This window comes from Lissotriton helveticus, chromosome 10 (genome assembly GCF_964261635.1).
Source record: "Lissotriton helveticus chromosome 10, aLisHel1.1, whole genome shotgun sequence".
Classification (NCBI taxonomy): Eukaryota; Metazoa; Chordata; class Amphibia; order Caudata; family Salamandridae; genus Lissotriton; species Lissotriton helveticus.
In genome coordinates, this window is record NC_136071.1 from 63716908 (window position 1) to 63732536 (window position 15629).

The 15629-nt window shown below is 42.6% G+C and overlaps 1 protein-coding gene across 1 annotated transcript in view; it reads left to right on the forward strand.

Moving 5' to 3' along the window:
• Positions 1 to 2540: 2540 nt before the first annotated feature.
• LOC144783911 (vomeronasal type-2 receptor 26-like) overlaps positions 2541 to 15629 on the forward strand; it is a 205231-nt gene continuing 192142 nt past the window's right edge. The window contains exon 1 of the mRNA XM_078662650.1: positions 2541 to 3256. Within this exon, the coding sequence (XP_078518776.1) occupies positions 2541 to 3256 (716 nt within the window). The remainder of the gene's footprint in view (positions 3257 to 15629) is intronic.

Here is a 15629-nt window from a genome sequence, read left to right on the forward strand (position 1 = left end):
AAGTGTCCGATTTGCTCTTGATCATCTCAAAAACAACAACGATGATTTGCTCCTGATCTTCTCAAAAACAATAGCGATGGTCCATGCGACATCATTATTCAACAGAAAGTCAGGATCAGCCTTGTGTTTGTCCTGTCCATGGGCATGGTTAAATTAAGTGATTTGCCCAGAATTGCAGGATGTTGCACCAATGTTGAGGCTCGAACCTGTATCCGAAACTTCCAAGTTGTCAGCTCTGGCCGCTGTGCCACATCATCTCCTGTGTAAGATGGTAAGCCCATTTAATTTAAATTGATTCCCACACCAGCAAATCTGGTAGCAGAGGGTCAGTTTACGTTCTTAGAAGAGGAGCCATAAATACTTGCCCAAGTTAGAGTAATGCCCAAGTACCAATCCCCATTGCCCAGAACTTGAAGACTGACAAGGTGCAATTTTTAAGTTGCAGTTGCGGTATTAAATGTGTTTTTTTATGTTTGTTTAATGTTGTAGAATTGTGTGTACAAGAGAAATTGTAAAAGAGGGTTACCAGATAAAAGGAGTGAGATCATATGTCATAGTGTGTTGTGGCTGGTTGGTAGGTGTACTGCCACACTGTGTATGGTTGATGATGACACAGAGTGCCGCACTGTGATAAATCAGTTGTTGTTTGTGTGCTGAATTGAAATTGGTTAATAAGTCTTGAGGAATTTAAACTGTGACAGGATTGGAGAAGGCAATATTAAATTTATAGAATATAATCAAAACATTGAATATGGAATTGAATTACCTAACCATTTGTTGTTAAACTTGAAGATGTCCTAAAGGATTTAAGAATCTTGTGGGAGGTAATGTTACAATTCCAATATGGGAAGATGAAGAGGCACCTCCCAAGGATACACCCGCACAATATATGACAACAAAATTGGGATTGGATACATGTTTGTGGCATCATCAAGGGTGCAAGGTTACTGAGAATGAGAGTACTTTCAGATTTCCAAGATATGGTACAACTGAGTTGTGAAATATTGACAGATTGAAGGAGAAGCTGTACAAAATGAAGCCACCACCTATACCCACACAATATGAAATTTACACATTTGAAAAAAGACTGAATGAGAAAGAGAGAAATACCAGAGTAAGACTAAAAGGGCAGAGCATAATTATACAGATCCTCAATGGGATAAGGAACAACAGAGATGGAGGAAAGCCATTGTCAGAACTAGACTATACCCAGCTATCTTTTACTGAGAAGCCTGAGAAGCAGAAAAAGAAAAAAAAACACTGTCAAAAGAAGATGAAAAAGATGAGAAGAAGCCTTATACACATAGTGATTCAAGGGATGCCATACTGGATGTATTGTTAGCCAGCATCCACCACCTTAATTAGGGGCATATTATCAAGAACGGCATTAAAATTATCGCCGTTTTAGCGGCAGGAAACGTCTGATAAAGCGCCAATAATGAGCTTGATAATAGGCCCTTGTAAATTCCCATAGACGCCCAGGTTCTGGTGTGAATGGTAAATCACAAGGGCATATTATCAAGCCCATGATCGCCGCTTTAGCAGCAGTTTCCTGCCGTAAAAGCGGCGGTAATTTTAACGCCATTCTTGATAATATGCCCCCAAGTCCCTACAACTAATGCTGACCGGCCACTTACCGGAGCATCCAGCCGTGAGGGGAACAGCAGCAGCAGCTCCTGACCGCAATCCTGCAAACGCCGTGAGGGCAGCGGCTACAGTCCCGGCCAGTGGACTGCAATACCCAGCGGCCTCAGGGGAGGTCGCGGCGTGTGACGCTGCGAACGCGCCAGGAGGTGCCATAAGTCCCGTGTGCACCAAGCGCTCCTTGGGGCCACTTACCGGAGCATCCAGCCGTGAGGGGAACGGCAGCAGCAGCTCCTGACCGCAATCCTGCAAAAGCCGTGAGGGCAACGGCTACAGTCCCGGCCAGTGGACTGCAATACCCAGCGTCCTCAGGGGAGGTCGCGGCGTGTGACGCTGCGAACGCGCCAGGAGGCGCCATAAGTCCCGTGTGCACCGAGCGCTCCTTGTGGCCACTTACCGGAGCATCAAGCCGTGAGGGGAACGGCAGCAGCAGCTCCTGACCGCAATCCTGCAAACGCCGTGAGGGCAACGGCTACAGTCCCGGCCAGTGGACTGCAATACCCAGCGGCCTCAGGGGAGGTCGCGGCGTGTGACGCTGCGACCGCGCCAGGAGGCGCCATAAGTCCCGTGTACACCTCCCGCCTCGCGGGACGCGCGCAGGCAGCGCCGGGCTAAGCCCGGGCAAAGGGCGGGCCCTCTGTGGCCTTCAGAGGCCAGAAGAGACTGGGCTGGGCCACAGATCTTGATCTCGTTATGAGTTGTTCAAAACTTCTCAAATTCACGTGAGACTTCGGTGTTTTAACTTTTGTTTTAACTTTATTTTGTGCAGCGTGTGCAAGACATTTACTGATTGTATTCTCTTTTTTTTTTTTTTAATATGTTCTTTATTGTGCAGGAGGAGGACTGTATAAATGTCCAAATCTAAAGTTGATAAGGCAGTTTTCGGGCTGGGCACCATGGATAGTTATCTTGTCAAGAAGGTGAACCAGATCAACAATGAGAGAAGGGCTTCTTTGGGACTAGTTGATCTCCCCTTGCTGCATGATGAGGCCTTTCCCCTATTGGGGGACACTCCACAAGAAAACAGCGATGCTATAACTGATCAGGCTATTATAACTGCAGTAGTACAGGTACATAGGGAGTCACTTGACGTCCTGCCTGATACTTCTTTGGAGGAATCGGAGCAGGTGCCACCAGTGACTAGACCTTTGAGATCCTGTAGGAAATGCCAGTCTAAACGTGGGGGGAAGCATAGCAAAAAAAGACCAGAGCCTCCACTAGTAGTCTGCAATGGCCCCATTGTAGGACCCTGTCCTGTCGATGGAAACAAAGTGGAGGGTACGCTCAATCTTATTGAGCATTTGGATCTACTTGTTAGCTCCATAGTAGCAAAAATAGAGGCCAAAATGGAAGATATGTTGAAACCCTTGAACACTAAACTGGACACTGTCTCGTTGGAAGTGGACAGACTGGGTGGAATCTTGTCAGCATACATGGCAACTATCCCAGCTGGACCTTCCAAGGTAGTAGATAATGTCCGGAGTGTTAGGAAAGAGAATTTGCAGCTGATCGGTCGGCAAGCTCCTGCCATCGAATCTGCTTCCTCGGGCCAACAACTAGCTACTGTACAGAATAGACAGAACAGAGAACCTTTAGTAGAGTCGGAGGGCAGGTTTGATTTCAAACATACTAGGAAAAGTTGTTACATTAATCTGCCCCCGGACTGTGCTCCTTATGTGGCGGTATTAACAAATGTTCCGCCCATTGATGATCTTTCTGCCCAGCCTCATGGGGAATCTCACGACTCATTAAAAAATAAAACAGTTGCGTGGCTGAACAAAAATTGTGGATTTCCAACTAAATACTCAGACCAAATATTATCAACACGTAGGGTGAATTGGATTGGTCCATCTGTCAAGAGCACCAGGGGGGACTGCATTGTTGTAAATTTTAAACATCCGCAACATGTGGCAACAGTATTATTAAGGGCGGCCTCACTAGTTTATAACTCGAACAGTGTATGTGTACGCCCACTTGGCTATTTTTATGCCCATTTGTTTGTTGCACCCCCTGCCTCCAGGAGTCTTAGACCACTGTCTCAGTCCTTGACACCGGCTATGAAGACACCATACATGCATAATGTTAATACACACTGCTGGAATGATCCTACTGCTGAAATACTTAATAGTCACAATGTTGCGAACCTAGGTAGGAATGCTTTTAATGTAGATACCCAGAACAGATTTGACTTGCTCTCTGGTCTGGAGATGTGTGATTGACGCAAGGAGTGCGAGGAGCAAGGACATGATCATGTGTTAGATGAAGACCTGGAACTTATTCCTGATGTGTCAGTAAATTGTAGTAATATTATTTGTTGGAACATTGCGGGACTGGGTTCAAAGATGGGGGACGGTAATTGGATAAGATTTATTAAGCAATATCAGATTATCTGTCTCCAGGAGACCTGGTCAATTGAATGTGACTTTTTCCTTGAAGGGTACAAATCATTCTATGTTCCCGCGTCTGCATCTAGCAGGGGCAGACCAAAGGGGGGTTTAGTCATATTCATATCCATTGCTTTAGCATGTAATATACGTAGAGTTTTAACTGATAACCCAGGTATTATTGGGCTGATTTTATCTGGAGATAACTGTTTGGCTGGCCTGGTTAATTTTTATAATGGTGTAAATCCATGCTCAGTTCTTAGCCAAGTTTTGGCACTAAATAATTTTATTCGCCTTTCCATGAAAGAATGTCTCCATAACCTCCTGATTATGGGCGATTTCAATGTTCATCCATGTGGTGATCTTTTGTCGAAAAGAATGTCGGATGTGCATTGTGCACGCTCCCATAGACTACACATGGAACACACACAGGAAGGAGAATTACTCAATGATCTAATGAATGATCTAGACCTGATAACAGCCATGGAATTGAGGGACCCTACCAAGTGTTTTCTCACCCCAACTTTTAAAGGCCATGGACGGGGAACCTTCATTGACTTTGTGCTACTCACATTGTCAATGCAGTCCTTTGTGGATTGCTTTTCAATTGAAAACAGTGAATTTAGCGACCACAACCCGCTCAGTTTTCAGCTGAAGGGCCCCTGGGTGGTTAGGGAAACTCGGACCTGTGTTTTAGGCAGGCTTAGCACAACTGATAGAAGACGCCGCCTCAGATGGTCTATGATCTCTGCGGACGTGCTATATAGGAAAATAACAGATACTTGTACAGATGAAATCTTGAGTTGTATCTCAGCTGGGACTGAACCGATTGGGGTCCTGGATGCTTTCCAAATTTTGTCGGACAAAGTATCTCAGCTGATGCTGGTCCCTGCAAAAAATAGGGAAGACAGGGGTCCAAGATGGTTTAATCAGGATTGCTTGAGAGCAGCACGCAATTTAAGGTTGGCTCTGGCAGCTAAACCCAGAGTAAAACTGACTGTTCAAGCGTGCAGTAAAGAATATAAATTAATCATTGCCACACGCAAGGACCGTCTAAGAGAGGAGGCATGGGCTGAGATCCTTGATCCTGATATTTTGCAGTGTAGCTCCAGATTTTGGGACACGTTAAAGAAACCCTTCCTGGTGCAGGACACAGGGGATGGCCTGGAATCTTGTATAACTAGGGAGGAGTGGGTAAATCCTTTCAAACAATTATACTGCTGCACATCAACGGAAACATTTAATGTTCCTCTTGACGATAGCGACAGTGTTATTAGGTTTGAAAGAGCTGAGATTATGGAGGGCATAGCTGGACTGACAGCAGGGAAAGCTCCGGGCCCGGATGGGATCCCCCCTGATCTGTATAGATCCGATCCTAACTTTTGGGCACCCATACTGGAGGCGGTTTTTAATGCGGCTGCAATAGCTGGTTGCCCACAATCATGGGGGGTCTAGACAATTGTCCCGGTTTTTAAGAAGGGGGATACGGGTAGTCTACTCTGTTATAGGCCAATCTCACTAATTGATTCCATGGTTAAAATAGTTGGCAAAATGCTACTGCAGAGATTGTCTGACTGGGCGCTGGAAAAGAACATCATGCCCAGCGCGCAGTATGGCTTCTGCAGTGGACGTTCGACTATAACACAGTGCCTCAATCTCTTCTTAATCTTAAGCTAGTAGACTGTAGTACAGAAGGGTACAATACACCTTGCCTTCATGAATTTGTCATCTGCCTTCGACTGTGTTAACAGAGGTAGGCTATGGCAGTCCATGACGGCAAGGGGTGTTGATAATGGGATCATTAAATTCCTTGTTGACCTACATAGCAACACCAGTGCCAATGTAAGGTATTCTAAGGATCTGGGCGTAACCAGTAATTTTGAAATCAGAAAGGGGGTGTGCCAAGGCTGCATCTTAGCCCCCTTTCTTTTTAATTTTTATATCATTGATCTTGATAGCGACCTGCAGAATATCCATGCCGACTGTCCTAGAGTCGGTAGGCGGGGTATTCCTGTTCTTCTATACGCAGATGATGCGGTTTTAATTTCTAGAACTGAGAGGGGACTTCAGGCCCTCCTTAAGGCTTTTAAGCAGTTCATGCTAGAAAGAGACTTATTGGTCAATAATTCTAAATCTTACTTAATGCATGTTGGCCAACAGCCAACCAAAACTTTTTGTTTAAGCTAGATGATGCAGTGATCCCTGTATCGAAATCTTTTTCATACCTTGGGGTCACTTTTGATAACAAACTTACTTGGGGTCCACATCTTGACAAGAAGAAAGGCGAACTGGCCAGGGTGAATGCTTCTATTTTTAATTTTGCAGCAAAGCCTGGGAAAAAACCCACCAGTGCCATGATGAAACTTTATAACGCGAAATCGGTGGCAACTGCGGTTTATGGAAGTGAACTGTGGGGTTATGTTGTAGGGGAGCAGCTACAGGTTATCGAGAATTCGTTCATGAAGCTCCTTTTGTGCGTACCAGCCGGAACTTCTAATTTTATTGTACATGAAGAGCTGGGGGCACATTATTTAAGTGACATCTTTTCGCTACGCCCGCTGATATTCTGGCTTAATTTGTGGTCAAATGAGGATATTCCACTGACCCACTTGATCATGAAAGACTTTTTGTCCCTGGACAACGCAATGGGTACCCCATGGCTAAAATATTCGAAAACTAGCTTCTCCAGGCTCGGTCGTCTGGATCTGTTCGAACATCCGAGTAGGATTGTAAAAAGGGACGTGGAGGCAATAAAAAACGGTCCTTCCTTACGGACAGAATCATGCAAAGGGAAGGTGTGGAGCTTCTTAAACAAACTGTAAGAAAATTTGTTACGCTTAGAACATGTGAATCAATGGAGCCATATTTGACTGGATCACTGTCTTCACATGAGAAGTTTTTGCTAACAAGATTTAGGTTAAACACTTTCCACCACTTACTGATTAGACCAAAAAGTGATATTTTTAAAAAACTTGCTGCACCCTGTGGCTGCGACGGAAAGTCTCCACAGGATATGTTGCATTTTATATTTTTATGTAGATTTTATGATCATCCGCGTAAACGCTACCTGGTTGTTCTTTTAAAAAAACTTAATTTTAATCAAATCAGACCAGCACTTATGTTTTTACAACTCTTGCATAAGGACAGTATTCTTCAAGTAACTGAATTTTTAAAGCTATGTATAAGAATGAGAAATTGCTTGGCTCAATGAAGAACTTCTGTGTTGATTTATCCCCCTCTGACAAAATTAATTTTTGCATGTAAACTACAGATCTGTGAACTTTTGCACTTTCCTCTGTACTCTTTGCACTTTATTGTATATTCATATATTTACTGTATTTTTTTAAATTGCATTGTTGCACATGTGCTTTTATGGTTTGAATCAAAACCGAAATAAAGTCTCTATTGAATTGATAATAATAATACAACTGCTAGTACTATAATAGCTAATGCCCTTGTTAAACAGAGTGTAATCCAGATTGAGAGAACATTTCAGACATTCCATGTGGCTCCTACACCTGTTGGTATAACATCAACTGTGATTACACCACATGTTACTGCTTTGATTGTGACTGTTCTGGTACAAATAGCACAAATGTTGACTTCACAGACAGTGCCACGACCTGTTGCAATTGCCCCAATAAATATTGTTCCAACTTTAGGAGATCAAGGAGCTATAGGAGTCACTGCAACAGGCTTCATCCAGATATTTCAGAATTCACAAATTGTAGCCTAGAAACCACCACAAACAATTCAATCATTGAGAGAAGGGGGGGAATGATTGTCTTTACAACACCAATAACCCAGAAAGAGACCAATATATTTGAAGATGGGATTTCTGCACCATAGTTTGAGGAAGCTGTAAGACTTCAAAAGATAGAGAGTGCGGAACAACATGTTACCCCAGAATCTGAAAAGGAGAGACCACTTGATGTATCGAAATTAAAATTTGAACTAGAGGAGATTATTCGGGGATGTTTAAGAATTTGACCATTTGAACCAGTATCAAAAAAACAATTGATTCATCTGCATAAAGAAATTGCAAGGGTGCAGCAACTACTCATGATAAATTAACTGATTTGGCCCCAAAATATGATGTCAATCTTTTAAAATATTTTCTTTTACAGAAAAATTACTGGGTACAACTGGCTGATGAAGCTATTGAGACAATGCGTTCTTCAGGAATGAGATCGCACATAATAGAATAAGTCAAATGAATCCATAATTGGGGTGATTTTGAAAAATGATAGAGTAAATGATCAAAGAAGCATGAAAAGAAAAAGAAAATTTTGAGGTAGATGGGAAATAAAAAACATGAATCTGTTACCAATATGAGGATGAAGCTTCGGTTTATCCATTGATAAAGATAGAAGGTGTGGTGTATGTTCACGTACCATGTAGCAGAGGTGATCTTGCAGCATTTAGAAACAATTTTCTTTTGTTTATCAACAGATAGTTTTGGATGGTGGCGATTTCTAAAAGGGTATATTAAGAATTTTTCCATTTTCAAACAGGTTTTAAAAAAGAATCTGCAGTCACTGCAGATGCCTTACAATCTAGTTCTTTTGCAATACATTGAAGACCTATACATGGCATCAGAGACACTACAAGCTTGTAAACAAGATACAATTGCATTATTGGATCACCTGGCCGACTGTCACCAGAATGAGTGAAGGTGATTCTGAAAATGAATCCAAGTTTTTGAGAATGGCTGGCTACTGAAGGCAGTGGATACTGAACTTTATTCTAGTAGCTAAACTTCTACTGAGGATGACACACAAAGACGTGCCCGATCCGCTTTCCTGGGACGATTGCTTGAAAGCTTTCATAGAGCTGATAGAAAGTCTGGAATGCATGAGTACAAACATTATTTTACATTGTTTTGTAGTGAGAGGGAGGGATGTGCTCTCTCAGTGCTTACACTGATGCACAGTGATACTAAAAGACCTGTGGTTTATTTCTACACTACATGTGACACCATAACCATAGGACTTCCAGCTGCAGTAAATTAATTGAGGCTGTTGGTGTCAGAGTAGTGAGAACATAGTGATGGGACAAAGATATTTCGCCTCAAGTGCCTCACTTGCTCCACCCCCGGGGAGGTGAACATTTTTGGCGCTGCCTCAGATTTACGATTTCTCGAAAATCTGGGGCAGTGCCAACAAGCCATGGATGTTGCTTGGAACACACCCAGCAACACCCATTGCACGCCCCTTTAAATGCAGAAAACTGTATTAAAAGGAATCATATTTAGAAGGCAGCTTTAAGCTTTTTGATGCATCGTAAATTTGGAGCATGATGCTGCACCAAGGAACGTCACCAAAATTGACGTTCCGGCAGTGCAAGTATCCTCTTAAATGAGGCCCTTGAGGTTGCTCACATGCTCTCATACAAAGGCATGTCTTGCTTTGTGACTCTGCCTTTCAAGAGGATGTTTCAACAGCAAAGAGTGTTGATTCTAGAGTTTGCAAATGGTATGTGCATTGTGCTATGTGTAGCAACAGTTAGTCAAATGTGGAGATACATCTCCCAGTGCAATTGTTCTAGCCCCTATCATAAGCCTTAAAAGGAGTATTTGGAGGGATATTTAGTAAAGTGTGAATGAAAGAAAATTGTTGGGCATACTCAACAGGGGTATACATCTCAAGGCGCAATGGCGCCGGGTCCCTCGGTTGTGAAGGGCCCTCTCCATTCCAATTATAGTTTTTTTCACTACATTGCATTGGTATGGGGTCAATTTCCCATGCTCGCTTTAGGGCCCATCGCATTCTTGTAGACCAAGGATATGCAGGACAGCTCCAAGAGAAAGAAAACAAACTGAAAACAAAGGAACAGTGGAATGGAAGTTTAAGGTGAAAAAGAAACACGATTTAACTGATAAACCCCAGAGATGGAGACATAGTGAATTAAATGTTCATGTAGAACTTCATCCTTAGATAAAATGTGACAGAGCACCCAGACAGATGGGATGAAAAGATGGCATGAGAATATCTTTTACAGCTCTAGCTGTTAGGTGAAGTATCCTGTCTAGCTATTCATACTAAGGGGGCTTAGTTACAAGTCCCTTGCTCCACTCCTACGTCACTTTTCCAATGTTAAAAGTGACGCAAAAGTGACGCAAGGGACTTTAAATAAGCCCCTGTTTCCTTTAAACAAGTGCAAATGCTGGTCTGATGATGCTCCAGAGGAATCACATATTTTAGCACACTGTAAAATCTCGATATGCACCTCCACCTTGCAGTTGTGTAAGTTCTCATTTGGTAAAATCAAACTATAGGTTAAAGGTAAAAGTGGGAGAAACTGTGCAGATATTTCCATGCCTAGCATGCGCACATCTTTAATGATGCATGTGGATAAGCCAAAGCTTGAAAATCAAATGCAAGGCACGGCTTCACGTATGATTACCAGGGGTATAACACATGCCTCTGCAACTTCTACTGAGCTGGGGGGGAACCGCTTCAAAGGGCGCCCAACCCTTATGGGGCCTGCCTACACATCTGTGACACATTGGAGACTTGTTTCCGCTCATCGAATTCTGCAAGGGTGCCCATTTTGCCTTACACCACTGATATTAACCTCTCACGGGACCAGGACCGAGGAGCCATGCAGTGAACATTGCCAGGGCAGTGAATGTAACTCCATCACAAATCCAGTTTCCCATTTTCTGCTCCAACCAATTGCCTGCTTTGGGTGGATACCCAGTCTTATTAAAAGTGCAGTATATCCTGTGGCCTTTATAATAAGGCAGACGGGCTATCTGTCACGTTTCCGACAGAGTACCTGTCTGCCAAACTCTAAATCAGGCCCCAAGTCTCTAGTGATGAAAACATGTTTCATTAGTGGAAGTGTAAAAGGACAGGACAATACAGAAGTTAAAAGTAGCCCAAAATCTGGGTCAAAATGAAATTACAATTCAGGAGGGAAAATGGGAATAGAACCTGTAAAAAGATAAATCATATGTTAATGAACAGTTGATTAAATATATTTCATATCTCTATAAAAAAAAACTCTCCAAATTCGGGGATAGCTGAGAATAGGAAAAATGTTCACATTCATGTGGAAGACTGCCAATTTTCTTTAAAAATTCGGTTGAATGTATATGAGCACCATATCCCTAGGGACAGCTCTACATCATTCCTCAGGAGGATGTGGTTGCACCTTGCTAATCTTGCTTCCATGGTTGTTTAAATAGCATAAATGGGTTGTAAATCAAATATTACAAATGTTTCTGTGGTGTAGATTTATTACGTCACAGAAATTCTATGGATGGTGTCCTCCAGCACTGGGATGATGGGAAGAAGTCAAAAATACATGTGCAAGCACTTGTAGCAACATGTTACACCTACTTTTTTGTAGGAAAGTAACCTTTTGGCATCATTACTCCCCACTTTTTGCCTAACTCTGATGCATCTTTGACTGAGTGTGCACTGGGTTCCTGCTGACCAGGTTCCCAGTGCCTGTGTTCTTTCCCAAAACGGTACCTTTGTTTCCACAACTGGCACACTTCTGGTGCACATATGAGTCTCTTGTAGGTACCAGTGGTAACAAGGTCCTTGTGACCCCGCAAGGGTCTCTAAGAGCTGCAACATATATCTTTCCACCCTAACAGACCCCTCACTAAACACAGGCATATTGCCACAGCAGCCTGCGTGTATTGGTGCAAATAAAAGTGAAAATTCGACCTGTGTGCCAAGACTGCCAGCACTGCAAAAGGCTTAGGTAGGCCACCCCTAAAGTAGGCCTTACAGCACTATGGCAGGATGCAACTATACCTCATGTGAGGGCATAAATGCATGAGCAGATGTGTCCCTGTAGTGTCTAAGGGCCAGATGTACGACCATTTATTGTGGTCGCAAATGGACATTTGGCCCATTTGCGACCGCAAAAAAACAATGCCCATTCTGCTAACAATCTACTAACCCTTTTTTGCGAGGCGCTAATCTATCAGCGACTCGCAAAATAGGGTTAGCGACTTGCTGTTAGAAAGGGGTGTGCCAACGGCGTCCCTTCCTAATAGTGAATGCAAATGCCATGTATAAGAGTTTTGAGACTGCATTTGAGGCATGCAATTTGTGACCTCATTGGGAATCACAAACAGTTTCGGAGGGATGTACGTTGTTACAACGCATGCTTTTACCACGCAGGTTTTTCAACGCAAGTCGTTACAACGACTTGCGTTCGGGGGTGCTGGATAGTGAATAGTTTAATTTACTATTCCAACTCCAGTCCCCGTGGATAGTAGGGAAGGTGTTGGATAGTAAATTAAACTTTTACCTATCCTAGAGCGCCCCCCAGCGCAATTCGTTGTAATGACTTGCGTTGAAAAACCTGCGTTGAAAAGGCACTGCGTGGTAAAAGTTGCGTCGTAAAGGATATTTCCCGTTTCGGAGACACTGTTGTACATTGAATTTTGCGACTTTCAAATTGCAACTCGTTATTTGTCGCAATCTGGGAGTCGCAAAATTCAATGGTCGGATGTCTGGCCCTAAGTCAATTTTTTGGCATTATGAGCATAATTCACAAAGGCAATCTGAGACAAAAATCTAACTTTAGGACTTCTGGTATTCACAAAAGTAATTTGCGAGTCATATCTTTACATCCGCAGTTGGGCTGGAATTTTTGTCTCGGGTAGAAATCTCCGCCCTCTGGCTGTAATCTCCCCACTTGGGGCAGAATCTTCAGCTCAGGCTGGATGAGATGTAATCAATGGGCTGGAACACAATTTTTACAAAAAGGAACATTAGGAACGTGAGATAAATGGTAGAAGAGGTCACGTAAATTAGTTTGATCAGGGAAAAGGGTATGGCCAGACACTACATCACATCCCAGAAACGTTTGCTGTATGGAACATGCAGTACACAATTTGCGCTCCCCTCAGTATTGAACATAGTGTTACTCCAGGGTGCAAGTTTAGGGTGTTGATCATCTTCAAGACAATACCATTCACAGGTAGGTGTATCACTCTCACAGCTGCACAGCTGTCCTCTGAGACTTGGACCTGATTGACAGTCGATTATTTCTTTGAATGAAAGGTGATAATTTCCAATGGCGGTAACCAGTTATTACGAAGTGGAGGATGGACTCTGCTATGGATCGTGTGCCATCAAGGGATCAGCACAGGTGTTTAATCAGAAGCTTTTCCATGGTTGCAAACCAGCCTGGAGGGAGCAATATCATATAAAAGTGTCTCCTACTCACAATACAGAATATTGTATTGCTCTTTGGTCAGTTGCCGACATATATGGGGGATGCCGTTAGTTTTCTCTCACCACTCAGTAAGTGTTATTTTATTTTCTACAAATATTTTAATGTTAATTCTTTTCAGCAACCTTTGTTACACTGAGTTAAAAGAGATTAGCTTCATAAAGTTTTAGCCTTGCAATATTTAACATAACTATTTATATTTTGGCAAACATACATGAAAAATCATGTGGTTTAGAAAAGTAAACAGGTGGTGGATAGAATAACTACAAAGGAGAAGGTAGAAGGTGATCCAGATTCAGTAATATCTCTTCAACTAAGAGGGTCTGAGCAGTGGGGGGGGGGTTGGTGAGTGTGTGAAAGTGTTAGTCACAGAACAGCGGTGAGGACATCTGAGCACACATAAAGATAGAAACTATCAGAGGGCCCAGCACAGTCCTTGCAGTCAACTACAGACCTGCCTGCTGCTTCGGTTTGTTTGCCTGGAGTCAGCAGACTTATGTGACATGATGTCCTAGGTGAGTAGCTAGCTGTGACACCCCAAAGGACACAGAGCCTGCATCTGGACACTTTGGAGAGCTGAAAAGCCCGCAGAAGGCTTTTCAGCCCTGTCCCCTGGCAAGGAACAGAAGGACTGAGAGCATCCTTCATTCCTCTGTGCAATCCACATATCCAGAACAGGCAGAAGAGAGATGGAATCAGAAGTTGTACATTCGGACATTGAACTTTTGATAACAGAGAGCCTGCATCTGTGTATTTAGCCCCCTACTGCATCAGTGTTTTCAGTGGCGCTGTCAAAATTACAATGTATGGATTTAGGGTGGATTCTTGTACATGTCACAGAAAGACAAGTTCTATCACAAAACATTTAAATTTACCCACCAATACTACACCTGTTCCATCAGAAATTAATATGGATCACAATTGGCGATTATTAAGAAATTAGTAAATACAAAAGTTCTTTATCGTTACTATATCTGCAAGAAACTCTCTCCTTCCTTAATGCACTCTGAACACACTTTAGGTAGATGTTTGATCATTTTTTGCTGTTGCCAACGGGAAATCAGCCCGTTTGTGACTGCAAAATAAGTCTGTGTAATGTACAAACCCTATTTTGCTCGTCGGTAACCTATTACCGACTCTCAAAATAGGGTTTGCGACTCGCTATTGGGAATGGGCGTGCCATAAGGCGTCCCTTCCTTATAGCGTGTCGCACTTCTATGTACTATTGTTTTGCAACGACAATTGCAGTTGCAAATCACTTGCAGTTTACCACTTGCAAAGCGGTGGTAAGCCACTTGCAAACTGGAAGGTGTTCCCATGAGACTCCTTCCCCTTTGTGACTGGCAGCAAAAATACTATTTAAGAGCAGGCAGTGGTCCCACAGACCACTGCCTACTCTTATAAAAATGAAACAGAAACGTTTTAGTTTTATTTTTGAAATGCATCCATTTTTCCTTTAAGGAAAACAGACTGCATTTAAAAAAAAACTTCTTTATTTAAAAAGCAGTCACAGACATGGTGGTCTGCTGACCCCAGCAGGCCATCATCCCTGTGGGTGCCAGCCTTTCCCAATGGGGTCGCTAGGTGTGGCCTGCCTCATCAATTTTATTGTGGCAGGTCGTTTGAGACCCCATTGGGAATCGCAAACAGTGTCTGAGAAACCGTTGTACATTCCATTTTGTGAGTCGCAAAACGGATCAATTTGCGACTCGCAAAATGGAAGGGTCGTACATCTGGCCATTTATATTTGGTAAATATTTTAGCTCTCCATCAAGTTAACCAACTGTTTGAACTGATTTTTCGTAAGATACCCTCTCACCCAGCTATGTATCATAAGGTACGGCAGGCGACTTCGTGACACATCAAATTTTACTAGTTAATCCATATATATTTATGGCTTAATCCGAATTTACCCACAGCCTCTGGTATGTGAATATATTTGATGAAGGTTCTTTCTTATCATTTGCATGTATACTGTTGCTATATAATATATTAAGGCAGAGTTTTTTTTAATGTATGGAAAGCTGAGCCGCTATTTTTTTCATCTGTCTTCTAATGAATTTATATATTTTATATATATATATATTTTGCCCATAATGAGGCCCAGGTCATTCCTATTAACTTACAAAGTCGGGGCATCATATCGATTAGTTCTTAGCAATCGAGGAGATATATTTAAATGTTTGCGCTACCAAGTGGTCAAAAAGTACGTTCAAATTTATCATTTCAGTATATTTTTTTGACTAATCAAATGAGCTTTACGAGCCTGAATGTTTTCCTGTTGAGAACACGCCATTTTAAGGTTACAGGACATAATCTACAGTTCTACACCCCATCTCGAGGACTTTGAGAGTCATCTAATTGCTTCACTTAGGAGGGACACAGCTCTTATATCTG